Source organism: Oryza sativa, chromosome 1 (genome assembly GCF_034140825.1).
Source record: "Oryza sativa Japonica Group chromosome 1, ASM3414082v1".
NCBI lineage: Eukaryota > Viridiplantae > Streptophyta > Magnoliopsida > Poales > Poaceae > Oryza > Oryza sativa.
Window position 1 is genome coordinate 9920806 of NC_089035.1, and position 21160 is coordinate 9941965.

At 41.0% G+C, this 21160-nt stretch overlaps 1 protein-coding gene across 1 annotated transcript; it reads left to right on the forward strand.

Moving 5' to 3' along the window:
• Positions 1 to 5700: 5700 nt before the first annotated feature.
• Positions 5701 to 13906, forward strand: PHT4;1 (probable anion transporter 1, chloroplastic). Its single transcript, NM_001406290.1, has 10 exons — positions 5701 to 6391; positions 6641 to 6748; positions 6852 to 7007; positions 7445 to 7660; positions 7771 to 7980; positions 8057 to 8194; positions 8411 to 8512; positions 8674 to 8739; positions 8843 to 8927; positions 9023 to 9629. Exons 1-10 carry the CDS (start codon positions 5981 to 5983, stop codon positions 9118 to 9120), a joined length of 1590 nt encoding a protein of 529 aa, NP_001393219.1. The 5' UTR covers positions 5701 to 5980; the 3' UTR covers positions 9121 to 9629.
• Positions 13907 to 21160: the final 7254 nt, after the last annotated feature.

Consider the following 21160-nt stretch of genomic DNA (forward strand, 5'->3'; position numbering starts at 1 on the left):
AATTTCTCAGTAAAAAATATCTCTCTCAGTCTCATACGGTGTTTGTGTAAAAAATTTTAGAAAAGTGACATCTCAATAGTGCCACTCCGTAAGATAGGCAAATAGTTAAAAACCCAATGTGAGGGAGAACATCAGGAAGTTATACTAATGGAAAGTACTAGTACTTGATATTTCCCAAATGAAGATAGCAAGGGGTGTATTACTCCCTCCGCCTCTGAATAAATTTATTTAATTGTCTTCTGTTGTTTATCACAAAATAAATTTACTTTTACAAAATTATATTGAAGATCGATTATGAAAGTAAAAGATAAATGTGTTGAATGTAGATAAAGTAGAAAAATAATTATATCGATATTTGATAAAATTAAAGTATTTTAATTTATTTCTTACTTATGTTGAAATGGAGATAATATCAGCTTAGGCCATGTTTAGTTCCCAAAAACTTTTCCCAAAAACATCACATCGAATCTTTGGACATATATATGAAGCATTAAATATGGATAAAAAGAAAAACTAATTGCACAGTTTGGATGTAAATCGCGAGACGAATCTTTTGAGTCTAATTAGGCCATAATTAGTCATAATTAAGTGCTACAGTAACCCACATGTGCTAATGACGAATTAATTAGGCTCAAAAGATTCGTCTCGCGGTTTCCAGGCGAGCTGTGAAATCAGTTTTTTTTAATCGTGTCCAAAAATCCCTTTCGACATCCGGTCAAACGTCCGATATGACACCCAAAGATTTTCATTTCACCAACTAAAGATGCCCTTAGCTATGGGAAACCTCGGGAGAAGGCGCGTGCACCTATAAGGTACCACTTTGAACGTACGTGCTCTCCAAGAACTAATAATAGAGAAAAAAAATAAGAAAACGCAAGAGTAGACTAAAAAGGTTATTGAAATATAACAACAGAAGATTAAGGAGTAAATAATTAAGAGCGTATCTGATCGTACGCATGGCAAAATGGATGAAAAACAAATTTAATAAAAGGAAAACAAAAAGGAAAGAAGAGGTAGCTTAATTAATTAGCTATAGCTGTAGCTCTTACAGGCGCATATGCAGACGATCCAGATGTAGAAGAAGTTGAGGTAAGGGATGCCGGGGTGGGCCTCGCACCTCTCCTTCGTCCGGCACCCGGGGCACCGCCGCCGCCTCCCCGCCGCCGCCGGTACCAGCAATGGCGCCGCCGCCGCAGCGTCGTCGCCGCCGGCCTTGTCTCCGGCGGCCATTATTACTAGCTCAATCGGTCAATCCCTCCTCGATCTCCTACTAGCTAGCTTAGCTAGTCTGTCTCCGGCGAGCAGAGAGGAGGAAAGAGGTGTACTGTACAGGAGCAGCTACACGGAGTACAGGAGCTTGGCTATATATGGCGCGCGCGCGTTTTATTGGCGATGGCGCCCACGGGGACTGTCGCTAGGGCTGTCAACGAGCGGAGCTCACCTGTGCAGGTTCGAGCTCGATATAAGCTTCAGCCGAGCTGGCTCATAACTCATGAAGAAGTCACCTCTGTTGTAAAGTATCCCTGAGAGAGTAAGATGTTGTTGTATTTTGTTCAAAATATGATAATTTCTTCATAACATTCTTTTCTCAGCCAAAATCACAACACTTCACCATTCAATTTTCTCGCCTAACTCTATTTCTCGACCAATCATCATTTTCTTCCATTTAATTCTAAATATTTTCTTAGTACTCACATTCAACCCTAAAAATCTTTATATTCTGGAATGGAGGGAGTACCACTATACATATATTTTAAGGATCGAATCTCTCAATAAATAAAAGCAACTAATTTCTATTTAATCATATACATACATAAATAAGGAGAAAACAAAACAATATAAATATGTGGCACCGATACAAACTACTTCGTTGTGTTGAATACTTATATATAAATAATATAATATATACTTTGATCTACTAATTTGTAAAGTAAAAAATAAAATACATATATTGTCAGGCTCGATAATAGCTTGAGCTCAGCTCGACAAAGCTCACGAGATTTTGGTATAGGCTCGGACTTGACTTGTCAGAAGCTCGAGCCAAGCTAGAACTATTAAGCCTACGATGAGTCGGTTAAAGGTGTAATTGATTAACTAGTGAAACTTATTTATAAACTTGTTTTATTTTAATATATAAGTGAGTTTATGGATTAGCCACTTACTACTGCACCTCTCGTGGCGATTGAGCAGCTTGTGAGTGGCTACTGAGTGCCCAGCTTTTTTTTTCTTTTACAGCCCTAGACGTCGTCAAACACAAACGTACGGAGCGGTGAGGTCCGTGAGGAAATTGGTAGGTCGCACGTGCTGGGAGGATGGACCTGCTGGGGCCGCGTGCTTATTAGGTGTGTGGCACGTTCGATTAGTTTGCACGTTCCGATGATCCCGTGAGATGTACAGTACGTATAACGTACTCACACAGTCTCCGAGCTTTGCAAATGCCAGGGCTAGCTATCATTACTGTCTTTTTACTATATAAGACCAAGTTTAATATAATGTATAGATAACTATTAGCTTCAAATCATTTATAGTCAATTTAATAACTAATTCATACAATAGTTACCTATAAACATATAGTATACTATTAATATCTAGTCCCATCTGTCAACACATTGTGTCTTGAAGTCCATGCTGAAGCTGCTCTTTTTTCTCTTTTTTTATCTTCTCAACATATGTTTATAGCTGATTTATAGTCATCTATTGTACCTGCTCTTAAGGTTATAAGTATAAACTCCAAAGTGTTATGTGTATGTTTAAATAATGATGTGGAGGAGAGAAGAGAAGAGAAGAGAGAGGAAGATCCACCTCTTATGCAACGGGTAACCTCCACACAAACTTTAAAAATCAAGAGAAAATAAAAGAGGTTGATTGGTGGCAAGTGCATTAGTACTAGTGTATTAAATGCAATTCATTTATATAAGTTAGTTTTAATTTTATAGATGGATGATGTGGATAAAATTGAAGGTGACCACCATCTCTATTATAAAACTTACCTTTAAACAACTGAGTCTGAGTGATTATATCTGACCACGCCTAGCCCCATTCGAATCTGCTAAGGATGAAGATTAAAAGCAGACATGTCAAACAAAAAAGTCATTAATACTTGATTAATTAAGGGCCTGTTTGGTACAGCTCCAACTCTTAAATTTAGCTCCAGGAGTTGAGTCTGGAGTGGAGTTGTGGAGCTGCCTAAACCTAGCTCCACAACTCTAGTTCATTTTGTGAGAGAGCTCCATCCAGCTCCACTCCCATTTTTTGTGGAGCTGAAACTGTTTGGCTGAGTTCCAGCTCCAGGAGGGGTGGAGCTGGAGCTGTGCTAAATAGGCCCTAAATTTTAATTATTACAAACTTGAAAAATAGATTAATATGATGTTTTAAAGCAACTACCGCATAGAAAGTTTTCGTATAAAATACATTGTTTAGTAGTTTAAAAAACGTGATATTGAAAACGAGGGAAAATCTTATCTTGATGAATGTAATGCGCCCGGTGATACATCGAGAACCTCATGGCTCATGCCTTCCTAATCGTGCTAACTACGCCATTATATTGGATTCGGACGTACGTAATCGCAGTGTTTTAATCCAATTGACCATTAGTGGCGCGTGTCACGCACTCTCAACGATCTCGTACAGGGGAGAGAGAGAGAGAGAGATCCGCGGACAGAGGCAAAATGGTCAATTGCAATATAATAGAGGGTTTCAACAACTGCAAAACAGTCTATAAAGGTGATGAATCATCGAGGTGACAAAGAAATAGTCAAATAGATGGTAATCAATTGCAATATAGAGGGTTTCAGTGAATCAATTGGCAAATCGTTGATTTTCTCGCAAACATGAGATATATAAAATGTATAATAAGCTAGCTTGTGATATATAGCTCTGAGATCAGTCAAGACAACGCGGCGCCGTGCCGCCGTGCAACACAAAAAGCCCCCTTCACCGGCCGGTGTTGCATACCTCTCGTGCTATGTGCATCGCGTCCCCAACACCACCTACGGACCGTGGTTAGTTTTATTTTCCCTAATTAACCAACTGAATCAACCAAAAATCCAAAACTCAACAACGTACTTGCACAGTTGCACTTGAAAAATACGTATTTGAAGAGAAGCAAACGTGTGCAACTTACGACCCCAATATTTTAGCCCCTTTGATTAGAAAAAAATTAAATGATCGTATTGCTATAGAAAAAACTCATAAGGGCATTGAAATTTGGGATTGGATCATATCTTTTTTGAAATTCATATGAAATTGAAAAAAATGGTAAGCCCCGTGCAGACGGTAGATAGTCGGAAGTTGTCTATCATATGGTAAAAGACGTTGGTCGAAATCGTCATATATCTGTGACGTTGTCACGTCGCAGAAGGGATCAGAATGAGCGGGGCATCTAGATCTATACTCCCTCCGTCCCTAATAAAATCAAACCTTAGCATCCAAGAAGCTATTAAGGAAAGAAACAAAAGATCAAATAACCCTTAACTAATGCAAAAATTGTAGGCAAAATTTGCTTCAGGACATCGAAAAAAAGTGTAATTAGTTAGGGGACACCGTAAGAACGCGTATTTGCTGTAGGGCATTGCAAAAAACTAGTAATTAGCTGTTGAATACCCGCGGGATTATTTTATTATATCCGGACGAATTGGAGAGAGAAACAGATGTGTAAGTATGATTCTACCCTTTAATTTTTTCCTTTTTCTTTATTCTTCCTTATTCTTTTCTCCCTCTTTCATTCTTTCTCTCTTTCTTTTCTTCTCTTTCTTCAACCAAGCCCGAGGAAGAGGGAGAGCGCCGGCAACGGCGTGCGGGTCGGTGCGGTGCTACGCGGCGGAGGTAGCGCCAGAGCAGGAGGACTCTGCAAGGTATGCTCTCCTTCTGCTCCGTCTCCGTGGTGCGCGCATCGTTCGGTGCGCGATCCGACCACTAGGACAAAGTCCCTGCACGAGCTCAACGAGGCAGTGCTGCATCGCAGGTGAGAAGGTGGCGGCGGCTGCCAGGGCAGTGTAGCCGCCGCTTCGTTCGCCCATCGCTTGTTGCTCCTCCCAGACTCGCCCGCTGCCACCGCTCCTCCTAAGCTCGCCCGCCGCATCCGCGACCACGATGGCGTGCCACTGCTAGAGCGAGATGAGGACCTGCTCAGTGTGGGGCCCACGTTGGACTAATTTAAGCCAAGGAAAAACTGGTTTTAAATGATTATTTCTCTCTCCTATTCCTTCGAAAATAATAAAGTAATATCACGGGGCCAGCAGCTAATTATCTTTTTTTCGATGCCTTACAACAAATACGCATTCTTACGGTGTCTCCTAGCTAATTACACTTTTTTTATGTCATGTAGCAAAGTTTGCCAAAATTGTATTGGTTGATGTGTATTGAAGTAATAAACTTTCTGGATTTGCGGATTGGTGGAAGGAGTTGGTTTATTTTGGGACAAATTTTAAACTCTAGGAGTTGATTTATTTTGGGACGGAGGGAGTGTTAAAAAAAAAGTAATGTTAGATTGTCATTGGGCACCGGGCCGTAGCACATTGATAAAGGGCCTCCTACCACCATACGGTTAGGCCCGGGAACTTCCAATTCCCGCCGTTTCGATCGAGAGAGCTTTGGGCCGATGACTTCCGGCCATTCCATGGCACGCCGAGCTGCCACGCTCGCGTCGCGTCCAGATGCGCGCGCGCGCATATATCTTCTCCCCGCTCACCACAGCCATTCGTCCCCGGGCCTCGCCGCGCCGCGCCACGCCACGCCTCCGCCCGCGTTCGCACTGACTGACCTGTCACGCGCGCGCGCGGGGGGGAGAGCGCGAGGAGGAGGAGAAAAGATCTTCGCGCCCCCCCGTCTTGTCCTCTGTGGAGCCGAGGCCGAGGCCGAGCTGAGCTGAGCTCGCTTCCGTGCTCGGCCAGCGCACCCGCGCACGCAAGCAAGCAAGCAACCGAGCAAGAAGACCTGCGCTGCGCGCGCGCGCGCTGACGGGCGGAGGCGAGGCGAGGCGATGCTCTACCTGCTGCCGCTCTCCGTCTCCTGCCGGGTCCCCGGCTCGCCGCCGGCGCCGCGCTCGCGGCGCTTCCTCGACCCCGGCGGCGGCCGGGGAGTTGGGGATGGGTTAGGCGGCGTCAGGGTGTTCCGGAGGCGGGCGCTGCGAGGGACCGACGTCCGGTCGAACACCTCGTCGTCGTCGTCGCGGAAGGGCCGCCACGACGACGCGCGACACGACGGGGGATACGGCGACGACGGCGACGCTGGGGCGCTGCTGGCGTCGGTGAGGAGGCTGCTGCTCTCCGGGTCGGCGCAGGACGACGCGGCGGAGGGGGAGGCGGAGGAGGACGAGCAGGGTCAGTTCCCCAAGCGATGGGCCATCGTCTTCCTCTGCTTCTCCGCATTCCTCCTCTGCAACATGGACCGCGTAAAAATTCCTCCTCCCTTCTCTAACGCCCTGATGAACCCTAGATTCCCCCCCCCCCCCCTCCTCAATAATTCCATTTCGTTGATATTGTAAAATGCACTAATGCCCAAATGAACCAAAGATGCAGTTTCTTGATCGGATCCAAAAACATAAACTTGTCAAATGCCGATTCCTAATGATGATTGGTAGTAGTATATGTTAAAAGCTTCAATTCTTTCTTGGGAGATTCATGCTTTCAACATTTTGCAGGTAAACATGAGCATTGCCATTCTGCCAATGTCTGCAGAATTCGGATGGAACCCACAAACTGTTGGCCTCATTCAGTCATCTTTCTTCTGGGGCTACCTGCTAACTCAGGTCTGTGTGCAGTACTAATCCAGGGAAATCTGTAACTAGGATTCATGCAAGAGCAGTTTGAGTTCATTTGGTACCCCATGATTCTGATGTATTGCCATTGCAGATAGCAGGAGGAATCTGGGCAGATACAGTTGGAGGGAAGACTGTCCTTGGCTTCGGCGTCATTTGGTGGTCGATAGCCACAGCTCTTACGCCTTTTGCGGCGAAGCTGGGGTTACCATTCCTCCTTGTGACCCGTGCTTTCATGGGAGTTGGTGAGGTGAGCATTTCTAATTCATATTATATTCATTTGTTATGTCATACAAGTTTTGTGCAAATGCTAATGTAGAGCCCTTATCAGATGATGTCTAGCTTCTATTGAACTATAGTCAAGTGACAGAACATTTTAAGAGAAAAAAAATGAATTTATGTTGAAGTTGAAAAATCTGGGGTGCCCTAAAATTCCCTTTGATCGTTTCCACAGTATTGCACCTTTCATCATTTCTGTTGTTCAGACTTCTTCAGTGTTTCAAAGAGTGGATTTCATTTGTAATACAAGGGGTAGCAGAACATGCCTGACTAAATCACTTCGCTTGTAATTCACAAAAAGAATATTAACTTTTTTTTATGCATTCTTAGTCATGGTTGTTTTGGTGGTATTTGATATTTTCTATGCACCTCTTATTGATACGGTAAACATATAAAATCTTTCCCCAGGGAGTTGCCATGCCTGCGATGAATAATATTCTTTCGAAATGGGTTCCTGTATCAGAGAGGAGCAGATCATTGGCTCTCGTGTATAGTGGAATGTACCTTGGGTCAGTGACAGGGCTTGCATTTTCCCCATTGCTGATACATAACTTTGGCTGGCCATCGGTCTTCTACTCCTTTGGGTCTCTGGGTGTATTTTGGTTTTCGACATGGGCGAGCAAGGTATTTCTCGGTGTTCTGTTCACCATTTCACTCGGAATTGGTGAATTACTGTATTACTTTTCTAATTTTTTTTTAGTTATCTCTTAAATTTGTGATCTGCTTCTATAAAGGCGTATAGTAGTCCACTTGAGGATCCAGGAATTAGTGCTGAAGAGAAGAAGCTTATAACCAGTCAAACCACAGGAGGAGAGCCTGTTAAAGAAATTCCATGGGGACTAATATTATCGAAACCCCCTGTTTGGGCTCTTATAGTGTCTCATTTCTGCCATAACTGGGGAACTTTCATCTTGCTCACATGGATGCCAACATACTACAACCAGGTATGATCAGCATCATAGTTTTCTACCTGAGGATCTTGAACCGCAATCCCTTGTGTATAATAATATTTAAAAACAGGTTCTGAAATTCAACCTCACAGAATCCGGCCTTTTCTGTGTTCTCCCCTGGTTAACAATGGCAGTTTCTGCAAATTTTGGTGGTTGGATAGCAGATACGCTTGTCAGTAGAGGATTATCAGTGACAACAGTTCGGAAGGTAAATTAATCCCTTCAGTCGTGAAATTTACCCATGCAATGAGGTGCTATCAAACTCCAACGGAATATTCAATATGAATCATTGTTCTACCATTGGCAAACCATGCTTGAATATGTGAATTTGTGTGCGGCATAATTAATCAACATAATGCTTAGAAGTGAGAATGAAGAGCTAAACCTAATTCATTGTGCATGACTTTCTATCTACTTCGTGCAGATCATGCAGTCAATTGGATTCTTAGGGCCCGCATTTTTTCTGACTCAACTGAGCCATATCGATTCACCAGCAATGGCAGTGTTGTGCATGGCTTGTAGCCAGGTAAATGGCAGTTTGGCTTCTTGTCATTTTCCTTTATTCTGTCATAGAACAGCCATATATTATGTACCTCTTTTTAGAACAACTGTGATTTGTATCTGAATGGCCATTTTGAGATCTATCTCAGTATTTCCAGCATAACATGTTGCATTTCTTATTCTCAGGGAACTGATGCATTCTCACAGTCCGGTCTATACTCAAATCACCAAGATATCGGTCCTCGATACGCTGTAATCAACTCTCTTTAGCACAAAACATTTCTTCAAATGACGCATTTTCGGAGTTCTGTCTGAAACATTATAGCTTCAGGTGAACTCACATGTTGTCTTGCAGGGTGTACTGCTTGGTCTTTCTAACACGGCTGGGGTTTTAGCTGGTGTGTTTGGCACAGCGGCAACAGGATACATCTTGCAGCATGGTTTGGCCTGAAATCCCCATCTCCCTAGTGACATAATGCACATCAATTTTACAATCTTTTACATGATTTTTTGTTGCTCTGTTTAATAAACGCAGGTTCTTGGGATGATGTCTTCAAAGTATCTGTTGTGCTGTATCTGGTTGGGACTTTGGTCTGGAACCTATTCTCGACCGGTGAAAAAATTATCGATTGATGCTTGTATATAGCCTGCTTACAGTTCAAAATGGAAAGTACATACGGTTCAGTAACTGGTGAGATGAGAATTGCATTCGATCAACATCCATTCCATGTGAAGCTCAACTCTTTGCAGAAACAGAACTACAGACTGCAAACTTTTCCGCGCAGCGTTAGACATGCAATTCTTGGCAGAAGAAGTTTCAAGTGTTCGAATTTTTCACATGATTCAGGATCTTCGCACAATTTTGCAAATGAAGCATGTGCAAGAGGTTTGAGTTGAGCAATTACCAACAGCCAGTTTTTTAGGACTCTGTAAGTATAGGTATTTCTGTACAGCTTAGATGAAGAATCCACCATCCACCGTACACCCCTATTATTTTTGACTTGTTACACAATTTTCTTGAACATCGTATTTCTGTAAAGTTTGTAGTTAACAAGTTTAGGAATTCGGCAATCTTACCTGATTCTTGTGAATTTAACTGTTTGAGATATGGCCCTTGGCATTTGATGGGCATGGTTTCATCTACACTTTGTGTGACATGTGTTCCTAAGTATAGTTTTCCAACTATGGTCAATATTTGTATAATTATATTAGGCAACGCATGTCAGAAGAAAGAAAAGCGCCAAAGAGGAATTGAGGCATGGCTACAAGTGAACAATTTAAGCATAAACGAATAGAATAATCAGTAGTACCAGCGCTGCTTATTATTTATTTTAAAAACATATTTCGGCATATCATTTTGGACCATAACAACATGGCATCTCAACAGTCAACAATGCAAAAGTAAAGAGAACTTTTGAACCAGTCCCTTATAATAGGGCAACTAAATCAAAACTGGCAATAAATATCAAGACTTAGTTCATCAAAGCAACCATACATTACCAGGTATTATCAGTCAAGAGGGCCTCAGGCTTGCGATAAATATTATCTACACTACAAGGGTTGAGCTGCAGCCTAGTCTTTACTTGCAGTATCTCGTACAAGCAAAGCAACCAAGCTTGCACATTTACCAGGTACTCCGATAAAGCTAATTTGCTATTGATCTATATCACACGAGCGACAGGGACTGATTGGCACGTTCAGCAGTTTGTGTCATATGTTGCAAGCCCTTGCAACTCGGGCCCCTCCAACCTTGGATTTTTGTCAAAGCTGCAGAGAGAAAAACAATGGCTTAGAAACAATGCAAACTGGGGCGATGAGTTCTGCATATGCCAAGTGACGACAATTAATGGAAGTCCACAATACATAGAAAACAAAATATGGCACTTAGTGAGTCATTTGTTGTGTCGATTAATTCTGATTCAGCAATTAGCGTATATGGAAAAGAAATAAAAAAATAAACTCTGGATCTATGGCATACCACAGAAAAATGAGTAGCTCTTAGAAGATAAAGAATTCAAGAAAATGAGTAGAGCACTCTTTTTATCTGGTACATAGATATGTGCTACATAACAACCAAATTAGTATTATGGCAAAAGATGAGCTGCACTGTCAAATCAGAAAAACTTAGCCGAGGTTCACTAGTAATCAATTTTATGACTTCGGGTGTTTTGGTTTTTGGCTGATGGAATAGTGTGGCTAATGTCTCAAGTCCTCTCATTTATACAGAAGCACAACATTGGATGTGCAAAAGCAAAAAACAAGTCAACATAATTGTAAAATAAATTGGTAACAAGGCTTTTAGATCTTACTTGTTCAGGGGTATATGCTCAAAAGGCCCGCTAGTAGGAATCGTGCCGCAAAGATCATTGTTCGAGACATCTCTGGAAGCAAGAATAGATAGACAAATAAAAGATCATCATTAATATGTACAGAACATAAAAATTATGTGAAACAGCATTGTTAACTGAGCACTTACATCACTTTGAGACTAGATATTTTTGCCAGATCCCTCGGGATTGGACCGTTTAAACTGTTGTCATTAAGCCGCCTAAAGAAACAAAAATAAAAGGATTAACATAGCGTAAAAGTACCAGTGTACCATAGCATAAAAAGAATTAAAAAGAAAGTGATGCTTGCATATGTGGCAAAATGGTGCAAAAGTGGATATATGTTAACTAAAGTATAGTTGCTTAAAAGAATAAGTACAGCTAATCACAAGAATAAGTATAGTTACTCACAAGAATACTAAGGAACTCAGCTTGCCAAGTTCTTTCGGTATGGTTCCAGTAATGTTGTTGTTATACAGATCCAAGCTAATAAGGTTCTTCAGACTCCCGAGCTCAGCTGGGATAGTGCCCTGAATATTGTTTTTGTACAGCTCTCTGTAACAATTTTTCAAAAACTAGTTAGAGCACTAACATGAATGTCAAGCTCAATTGCAGTAAAATAGCATCGGAAATTAAGGATGACCAAAGCATATTTTATAAATCAAATGGATACAAGACTTAATGATGCAGTCTTGGCACAAATCACGAGACTGAAAACAAACAGTTCGTTGGAAAAACTGTACAATATATTGTCTTATAGTGGACCATGTTCAATGCTGGTGTTTATTTTGCATATGAACAGCTCATATCAGATTCATATGTTCTGATATAGCTGAGATTCCCAGCATTTAGATTTAGTTCATCATTTTACTTAAAAAGAATCATCTCTCTTGCTCATTAAAATAACACTCCGAAAATGCTCTAGTTTCACTCCACTAGGAAACGGAAGCTGCAATCACATAACAGGAAGTGAGAAGATCAAAACAGTAAGTCAATAATTACGTGCCACAAGGAACTGTTGAAAACCACAAATTGTGTTCTAGATTTCTGGTAATGTGAGAGTTTCCATTTTTCCCCCAGTTTTTTCACCATTTGCCATGATATTTGCAGTTTAATTCATGAAGCCTAGCTGTTTAAATGACTTTACAAATCCAGCGCTGAAGCTTTATGAGTTCAAAAAAGAAGTGATGAAAGAAAGGAAGCTAGGTCTAACATAGTATTCCAGCTGTAACTTCTACATGACAAGCAGTTGGCAGTGTTGCTGAATGCTGACCATATGTAATGCAAACTTAACAGGACATGTGAGTTTTTAGCTTATCAGTGTCGGTGATCATTGCCATCAGAGAACCTTTGCTGAATGAACTCTACATTTTAACACTTCAGAAAATAAAGTGCATCAATATGTAGAAAGACTTACAGATATTGGAGATGCTCAAGGTGTCCCAGTTCAGGAGCAAGATGGCCTGACAAATTTGAGTTACCCAAGTCTCTACAAGATACAAAATTGTTAGAAAGTATCAGAAAAATGTTAAGATGGACAAAGACAATGAATTGAACCAAGAACATAGGTAACCATAACAAAATATATCTCTTGTATGGTAATGGCATCATGGTGAACGCTGCATCGAAAGAAACCACTTCGATGAATCAATTTCTTTCCTTCAGCAAGCAAACATATATAATAGGTACCCTAAGTCCAAACCAATGGAAGGATGCAAGTGGACCGGTCCGCAAGCCCCCATATAGGCCATTTTTGCAGGCCAACCTATGGGTCAGCCCACGAAAATGTCCCATACGCAGGCTCGTGAGTCAGCCTGCTTGCATCCCTACAATGGAGTACATAAAAGACTACAAAAATCTAGTCGTACAGTGAAAGCAGTAAGACTCTATCTAGGGTGGTTGATTGCTAAGTACTCCCTCGTTCACATTTGACCAGCGCATTCCATCTTGACACTTCCATTTAATCCCCATGATAATATCTGTATTAATTGGCTACATACACATCCTCGCTACATGCGGATTGGATACACAACTTTTTTTTTCTTTTTTTAAGCTGACCATTAGCAGGCGATGCATTGTTCCCGAGATGCATGGCGTGCTAGCGGAGTAACTCACGTGCGAACTGTGCAGCCAATGGGTAACGCGACAATCATCATTGGATAATTGCTTTTTGGTTTTACGTGGATCAATTGCGCACATAGAGAATATAGCTTGCATCAGCGATATTTCCATGCAGGATCAAGGAGTACTCCCCGGTTCCATTTATAGCTATCATCAGCATAATTATGCAAATACATGATGACATAGCTAACGTGCAAAGTATTGATATCAAACTACTACATGCAAGTAATTAGTAGATATTATATAGTGAGTAGCTTTACTGTTGCTACAAACTAACTAGTAACATTTACTATTACAGACAAACTGTATTGCAACGATGATTCCACATGGGCAGAACAAAATCTTTTAAAAAAAATTAAATGACAATCTACAAATCACGTTCTTTGCCAGTAGATCACGGTCTCACCAGAACCGAATGAACAACTAAATCACCATATCCCTTTCACCAACTGGTGTCAATTAACTCACAGATCCATTTGAAACTGTATTTAAGCATTAGCGGCCTAGCACAAAGCCCTCGCATTTCCAATACTACGGCAGAGGTCAGTACACCGAAGCAAACAAAAGCAGTACACAACGGAGGGAGCAAAACCGGCCGGTAGTAGCCAGCTCAGTCGGCGAGGCGGCGGCGGCGGTGGGGGGGGGGGAGGTGGACTCACAGGCGGGTGACGCGGCCGGCGCGGTCGCAGGTGACGTGGAACCAGGTGCAGGGGTTGACGAGGGTCGGGTCCCAGCTCTGGAGCACGCCCCGGGGGTCCGCCAGCGCGCGCCGCAGCGCGTACAGCGCGTCCCCCTCCGAGTTGGACGCCGACGCCACGGCCGCCGCCAGCAAAACCGCCGCGAGCGCCGGGGACCAGGCCGCCGCCATCGCCATCGAAGCTTAGCTAGGGTTCCGGATGCGGGCGAGGAGGAGTGGGGAAATGGGCGGAGTGAGTGAAGGTAGTGGAAGCGGAGGTGGTGAGGGGAGTTTAACCTCGGGAGTCGGGGGAGGGATCGCTCGGATCTTCTGCGGCGTAAATACGCGCGAGTGAGCTTGTTGTGTGACGGTGTGAGGGTGAGATGGGACACGCAACGCCTCGCTGTCGAGGGGTACGTCGCCTATCACTGAAAGCACAACGCCGTTAAATCCTGGAAAATTCGCCTATCACTGAAAGCACAACGCCGTTAAATCCTGGAAAATTCGCTCTCATGGGGAGTCGAACCCAGGACCTCAGGTGCTACTGAGGCTCTTGTAACCACCAGGCTACAGGCCCGTGGTTATAAATGAATTACTCTATCTGTTTTATATTTTAAGTTATTTGAATTTTTTCCTAGTCAAACTTTGTTAAGTTTAATCAAGTTTATAGAAAAATTTAGTAACATTTAAAATATTAAATTAGTTCATATATTCTGATAATATGTTTGTTTTGTGCTGAAAATACTACTGTATTTTTATATAAACTTGATCAAACTTAAAGAAGTTTAGCTAGAAAAAAAGTCAAATGACTTATAATATAAAATGGAGGGAGTAGCTGTTACTCCATAAAGTTATAAATAAGAGTAAATTTTATAAAATTACATGTATTTTGACATCACAAAACTACAAATTTAATATGGTATATCACAAACCTACATATATGGAAGATCACCACTGCATATTTAATAATAATATTATCGGTTTTGCACCAACCTAAGTACAAGACTACAACATTTATAACTCTCACCATAATAGTAGTGGTAGGGATTTAAATTGTAAAATTTGTAGTTTTATGATAACTCCAGTATTAAAGTTTTATTTTTGTGATACTTGATAAATCTTATGTTCAATCTGTAGTTTTATGATACAACATCTCGTAGTTTTATGATAATTTGGTTCAAGTGTTTGTAGTGTTGTAAAATTTAGTCTAAAAATAAATTTTAAATAACTTTCTAAGAAATATATTTATACATATGTTTTTAAAGAAAACACAAGTTCAGAAAGCATGTGCATTCATCCATCATTCCATTAATGAGAAAAGGATAGCCCAAGGTAAAAGGATTAAAGTGAAGGCATTGTATTCGATAGGGAATTTTATGTTTGGAATGGAGGATTAGCTTTTGCTTTTCCTTTGGAATGAGATAATGAGAATGCTTTTACAGCACCATACTAAATTATTTGTTGATCGGTGGCATAAAATTTGTTTATTTAGGTCTGAAAAGAATATAGCATAATTAACACCCATATAATTTCCAGAATCATAAGGGCCACAATACAATTTTGTGTGGCTTACTAAGAATGCCCTAGCTTCATTCAGATTTCCATCTATTTCTCTCTCACATGTATGCAACGGTTTAAAACATACAAAAAAAACTGAAGGAAACATAGAGGATTAAAAATCCTATGGAAAATTGTCAGGGCCATGGATACCACATACCTAATAGTAGTTGACTAAACTCGGCAGGGCCCACCACATACCATGTCTTATACGGATACAAACCTCGTATATAAAAGGAGTTCCGGATAAGGAAGGACAAAAAGAGTTTTATATGGAAACGACAGGGATTACTCGGATCGTATCCATATTTATCTCCCTAGTTCTACTTGGACAAGGGGTCATCTATGGGTATAAATACAAGCCCCCCAGGAGGAGAGAGGGGACACCCACCACAATCTACGACGCCACAAAACCACAAGCCAATACACATCGCCAGATCTCGACATCAGAGATTAGCCTAGCCATACCCCATCCGGTGTCTACGGAAATCGGCAAGAGGGATCTAGCGCCATCTCTGATCTCGACGAGTTCATGTTCGAGGAGGAAGACTACCTGTTGTCGACTACGAGTTGGTTATCTAGCCGCTAAGTCGACAACAGATAGATAGGTTATCCCAAATATTGTATTTGTGTGATACAGATGAATAAAGAGCAACACCGGCTTCGGCCAACAGGATGTAGGGCTATTACCTGTAAGATAAGGGGCCCGAACCTGTATAAAAATCCCTGTCTCCATCTCTTTTACCTCAATCTCGCATATACTCTGGTACCAATAATCCCCATACCATCCAAATACCCTAGTCGTAACTATCAAACGTCGACAAAAATAATCCTACTCCGTCCTTAGAAACCGTCCTTTGGAATTCCTATGGAATATACCATTTCATGGGAATTTTTGAGGAAAACTAAGGTTCCTATAATTTTCCTTTGGTGTTGCTAAACTACATTTGTTCCCTATCGAATACAATGCCTTCACTTGTTTTTTGGGACATTTATCAGATCACAAATCAAATATATAGTTTAGGTAGAAACATTTTACTTTAACCATGCTAAAAAAAGGTGAAGCCACCCAACCTACAAGAGCATGCCACATCATCACATACAATATATGAATGGCTTCATCTAGTTGTTTTGATCGGATTTTGCCATCCAATATATAGATGGAATATGCTATGGGTGACAACCATATCCTCAATCGCCCATGAACTAAACACCACTAAAAATGTAACTGCTATATCATGATTGTTAAAATGGTACGACGTCCTAAGGTTGTGTTCTTTACCCCCATCTTCCAATTTCTATCCTCTCATCTTTTATACGCACGCTTCCCAAACTGCTAAACGGTGTGTTTTTTTAAAAAAAAAATCTATAGGAAAGTTACTTTAGAAAATCATATTGATCCATTTTTCAATCTTTTTTTGTCTAATACTTAATTAATTATGCACTAATTTACCACTCTGCTTTATGTGCTTGAAGGGTTAGTTTCCAACTCTCTATAACGAACACAACTTAAAGCGATCCCGAATTGGCACTCCCAAACTAATTAGGTGCCAAGCCAAAAAAAATCTTATATGGCAGCAAATCAAGGCTACATTTTAAGAGCAGTATAACAAACATATATATCTCTTATTCTTGGCAACTGAGTCCATATAGCATCCACCACCTTCATGGACCATGGTAGCATCTGTCCCCTTAGGACCATCAACATTATAAATTGGGCTTTTAGATTTTCGGGCCTTTCCCGTGTGCAACCAATTTGCCTTGCACATCAGCCATTCAAATCAAATCGAACAACTGTCATTTTGTTGCTGACGTGGCTTAACCACAAGGCAAAGGATTCCTATTAACTACACCAGGCGTGGATGAACTATATAGGTATATAAGATTCACATAGAAAAGTTATTTGACTACAATAATGAAAAGACTGGAAACCAAAACAATGAAGAGGTTCCTCGACTAGCAATCATAAAAGCATTTTGATTGGTATCCTATTAGATTGACTCAGATCATGAAGCTGTTGAAGGTGGATCACCCTCGGAGCCACCACACCGTCTTCCTTTATGCTTCATTAACATCCATAGCTTTATATACGTCACTAACAATCATAGTAGAAAAAACCGGACTAGCGGTTCAACCGGAAAAAACCGGAACCAGCTCCCTGACCGGCTCGGTTCCCTCAAAGGATCGTTCACGCAATCGACCCGGTGTGAACCTTGCCGACCACTAGGCTAAGTAAGTTGCTGTGACTGGAAGACAACACAAAATATACTTAGGAAATAAACCGCGGTTCAACCAGTGACCCAACGGTTGAACCGATAGACCGGTGAACCCAACACTCCACCGGGTCAAGCACCGGTCCGGTTTTTTCTACTATGCTAACAATCTGTGTTGTTGTGTACAACCTGCAAGGAACCAAGCAACACATGTCCTATATTATGTATCTTTTACTATGCTTACTCAAACTAAGTTGAAGTATCTTTAGCAATCATTAGACAATATGATTTGTACTATAATTATGTTTCCCTCATGTTATTTGATTTGCTTTGAATACTACTCAATCTTACCCTACAATCATCCATAAGTAACATGTTGAAAGTTCATGTGCCATTAATTTGGTTTTGGTGATTAATGATAAATCCAAATATGTGAGACTAATGTTTTTATAAGCATTTCTTTGCCTAGTCTCATGTGGATATGAAAGTAGAGTGTGTGAGAGGTGATTCCCGGACTTCATATGAGTTGAGATAGAAACATTCATTGATGGTGGACCTAAATCACAAGGATGAAATGCATGGAGATCAAGATATATGTATCACTCTTTCTCTCCATGTACATATTGATATGTTCATATATAATATTTCCATGTGATTGACATATGCATGTGAGACTAATGTTTTGTTTGAGTCTTATTTCTTATTTAGTCTATTTACATTGAGAACATGGAGATGATGAATGTATGTTTTTATTTTAATGTCTATATTTGAGAAATGCCTTCTATTCTTGTATAGGATAAGCTCTCCATGTTTCATATCTTGTTATGCATGCTCTTGCTTCACACAAACATTTTGTATGCATACATTTAGGGGGAGCAAATCCTATACCTTAGTTATGCATGTATCTGATCCAAGTTATTCACTTTTATTTAATTGGGATCTTTACATTTGAGCATATATTTGAGTATATGACACTTATGGTGTTGATTAATACTCATCATTTATTCATATCCTTTTATACATGCGATCGGTTAGTCAACATGTGGAGGTTGACAACCGGATCATTGAGACTAATAATTTCACTAAGTTGAATGAGAAAAATAGGTTCCAAGTATTGAAAAGGTGTTGACGCTCAAGTGATATGATTACACCTAAAATACAAAGAATAACAAAGCAAAGATATTGAAGATGATTACACCTAAAATACAAAGAATAACAAAGCGAAGATATTGAAGATGTGGGATACGAAGTGGCTACTATGGCAAGACGGTGAAGGGCAAACGATGCTCGGTCGCGATGGACCATGCGGTGGTGAAGGGCAAGCAAGGGGCTTGGCGCTGAAGAACCAAATCCTGTGGTGAAGGGTGAGTGATGGCTTTGTCATGATGGACCGTGCGAGACCATTTGAAGCTACAAGTAACCGCATCAATCATTTGAAGAATATACGGTGAAACGGTTTTGGCGTTGGCGTCCCTTAAGACAAAGGAAGGAAATAGAAAGAAGGCATTCCTATTGGTATAATTCTCTTCCTATTTATATTTGATTATAGGAATGCCGTACTATTAAGAGGGATGCAACGTCGATGCGTTTGTATATGTCTCGGTGCTCAAAGTGACCTATCATAGTGCTACCTTGAGAGAAACCCAAGCTTTAACCTATCATTTGAGTGGTTTTAGATCTTGTTCTTGGTTGAGTTGGGTAGTCCTCTAAGTGAGCTTTCCATAGAGTCCAAGATTATAAAAAACGGACTCCCGAGCAAAAAGTTATGGTCGTTTTACTCTGTGCTTTTCGGAAGTTCCGAAAATTATCGAAAGTTCCGAAAATGGCTGCGAAACTGAGTTTTGCTTCTGTAAATTTTCGGAAGTTCCGAAAATTCCTGTCTTTGCCTCCAACGGCTAGTTTTTGAGAGGCTCAGGTATATAAACTCCTCCACCCCTTCCTTGAGTGGCTGTTGTTCTTGGGCAACATTAGACACATCCAAACCCAAATAGCCATCTCTATTTCCCATCCTTTGTGGTGCCTCTTTGTGAAGGGGATTTGAGAAGGGAAGAAAGTTGGATTGAGAGAGTGAGGAGTTGAGACCTAGTTAGCTTCACTCCATCCTTTGTGGTGCCCCTTTGTGAGAGGGATTTGAGAAGGGGAGATAGTTGGATTGAGAGATTGAGAAGTTGAGAGCTAGTGAGCTTCACTCCATACTTTGAGCACTCGGGTTCATAGCAAGCAAATCTTCGATTGTGTTTGTTACTCTTGGGGACTAAGGTCTCCTAGACGGCTAGGCGTCGCCGGTGAGCACCGAAGGTTGTGGTGTGCCACGGAAAGTTTGTGAAGGCTTCAATTTCGCCTCCGCAAGGGAAGAAATCAAGAGTGAAACCGAGGAGTGCATTTGTGCAACCTCGTGAGGAAATGGTTGAAATAGGCCCGGCCCTTGTGGCTCCTCAACGGAGATGTAGGATCCGTGGATCCGAACTTCGGGAAACAAATCAACGTGTCTCCTATTTTGGTTTGCTCGTTTTTGCCATCTTTTATATTGTGCTCGAGCTTATTTTTACCCGATCTACTTGCATGCTTAATTGATTTAGTTGGTGACCTTATATCTTGCTTAGATACTTTATTTGTCACCCTTTGATTCATATACATTTTATTTGTTCGAGCTACAAGTTCATAGCTAGTGTTTTGAGGAGTTTGGTTGGGGCAATGAGCCAGTTGAAGATGCTCATGGATGTGACATTACATGGGATGATGTGGATGAAGCTGTTGGTACGACACACTATCTTCGAGGTCACAATGTTCCAAGGAGAGCTCACAATCGTGTTGGTCTAATAACCTTTCAAAGGCGTCAAAGGAATACAACAACAACTGAAGAAGATGAGTAAAATATGCAATCTGACCAAGAAGAATATGAGGAGGATACACATGATGATACAAATGTGAGTGATTGTAATGAACCTCCCACTAGAGTGAAGAGAATTTGGATGCTAATGACAATTTTAATGAGTTTGATGATGAATACTAAGAGGCAATGAGTTGGACTTACAATACTTTTGTTTAGAGTGTGGAATTGTGGACCACTATTATCTATATATGCCATTAGGCGTATGATAACTCCCACTATTTTGCTATGTCTTTTGTTTTATTTGCCTGCTAGGCTGGACTGCTTGTTAGTTGGTTATGTATTTGTTGTTGCTCAAATGTTTATTTTGTTGTCTCTATTTTTTTTGTTTATCTAATTATCTTGCCCATTATCCGCGTGCCTGGCTGCTTGGAAGAATGAATGGCAGGGCATCAACAAGGTATGCTACTCAAGTAAATATAAACAATTCATTAACCATCAATCTTCAATTCTGAATCTATTATCTTCGTAAAAAAATATCGATGCTTCTAAGGAGGATGGATACTGCCATGGAGGTGGTGGATGCTACATGGGCTCATGAGTTACCAATAACAAGGTATACTAGGACTTTAGGCGCACTTCGTGGCGCGCTACCGTTCGTTAAAGAGACATGTGAAAGGACCTTGATGTCGCCTAGAGGGGGGGGTGAATAGGCGTTCCTAAAAATTATCACATCACAACTTCATAGCATATTAGAGTGATGAAAACTTTCGATTCAAGTTGGAACTTCCGGTATGGGGTTGGAAGTTTTGGTCTCAACCAAAAAGTTCGGCGGATAACGGAATAAAAAGTTTATGAAAAACTGAACTGTTTATAGATTTTCTAGCCGCTAGCTTATACAAGAATCTGCACTTGGAAGAAGCTCCCGAAACATACCCTCGTTTCTCAC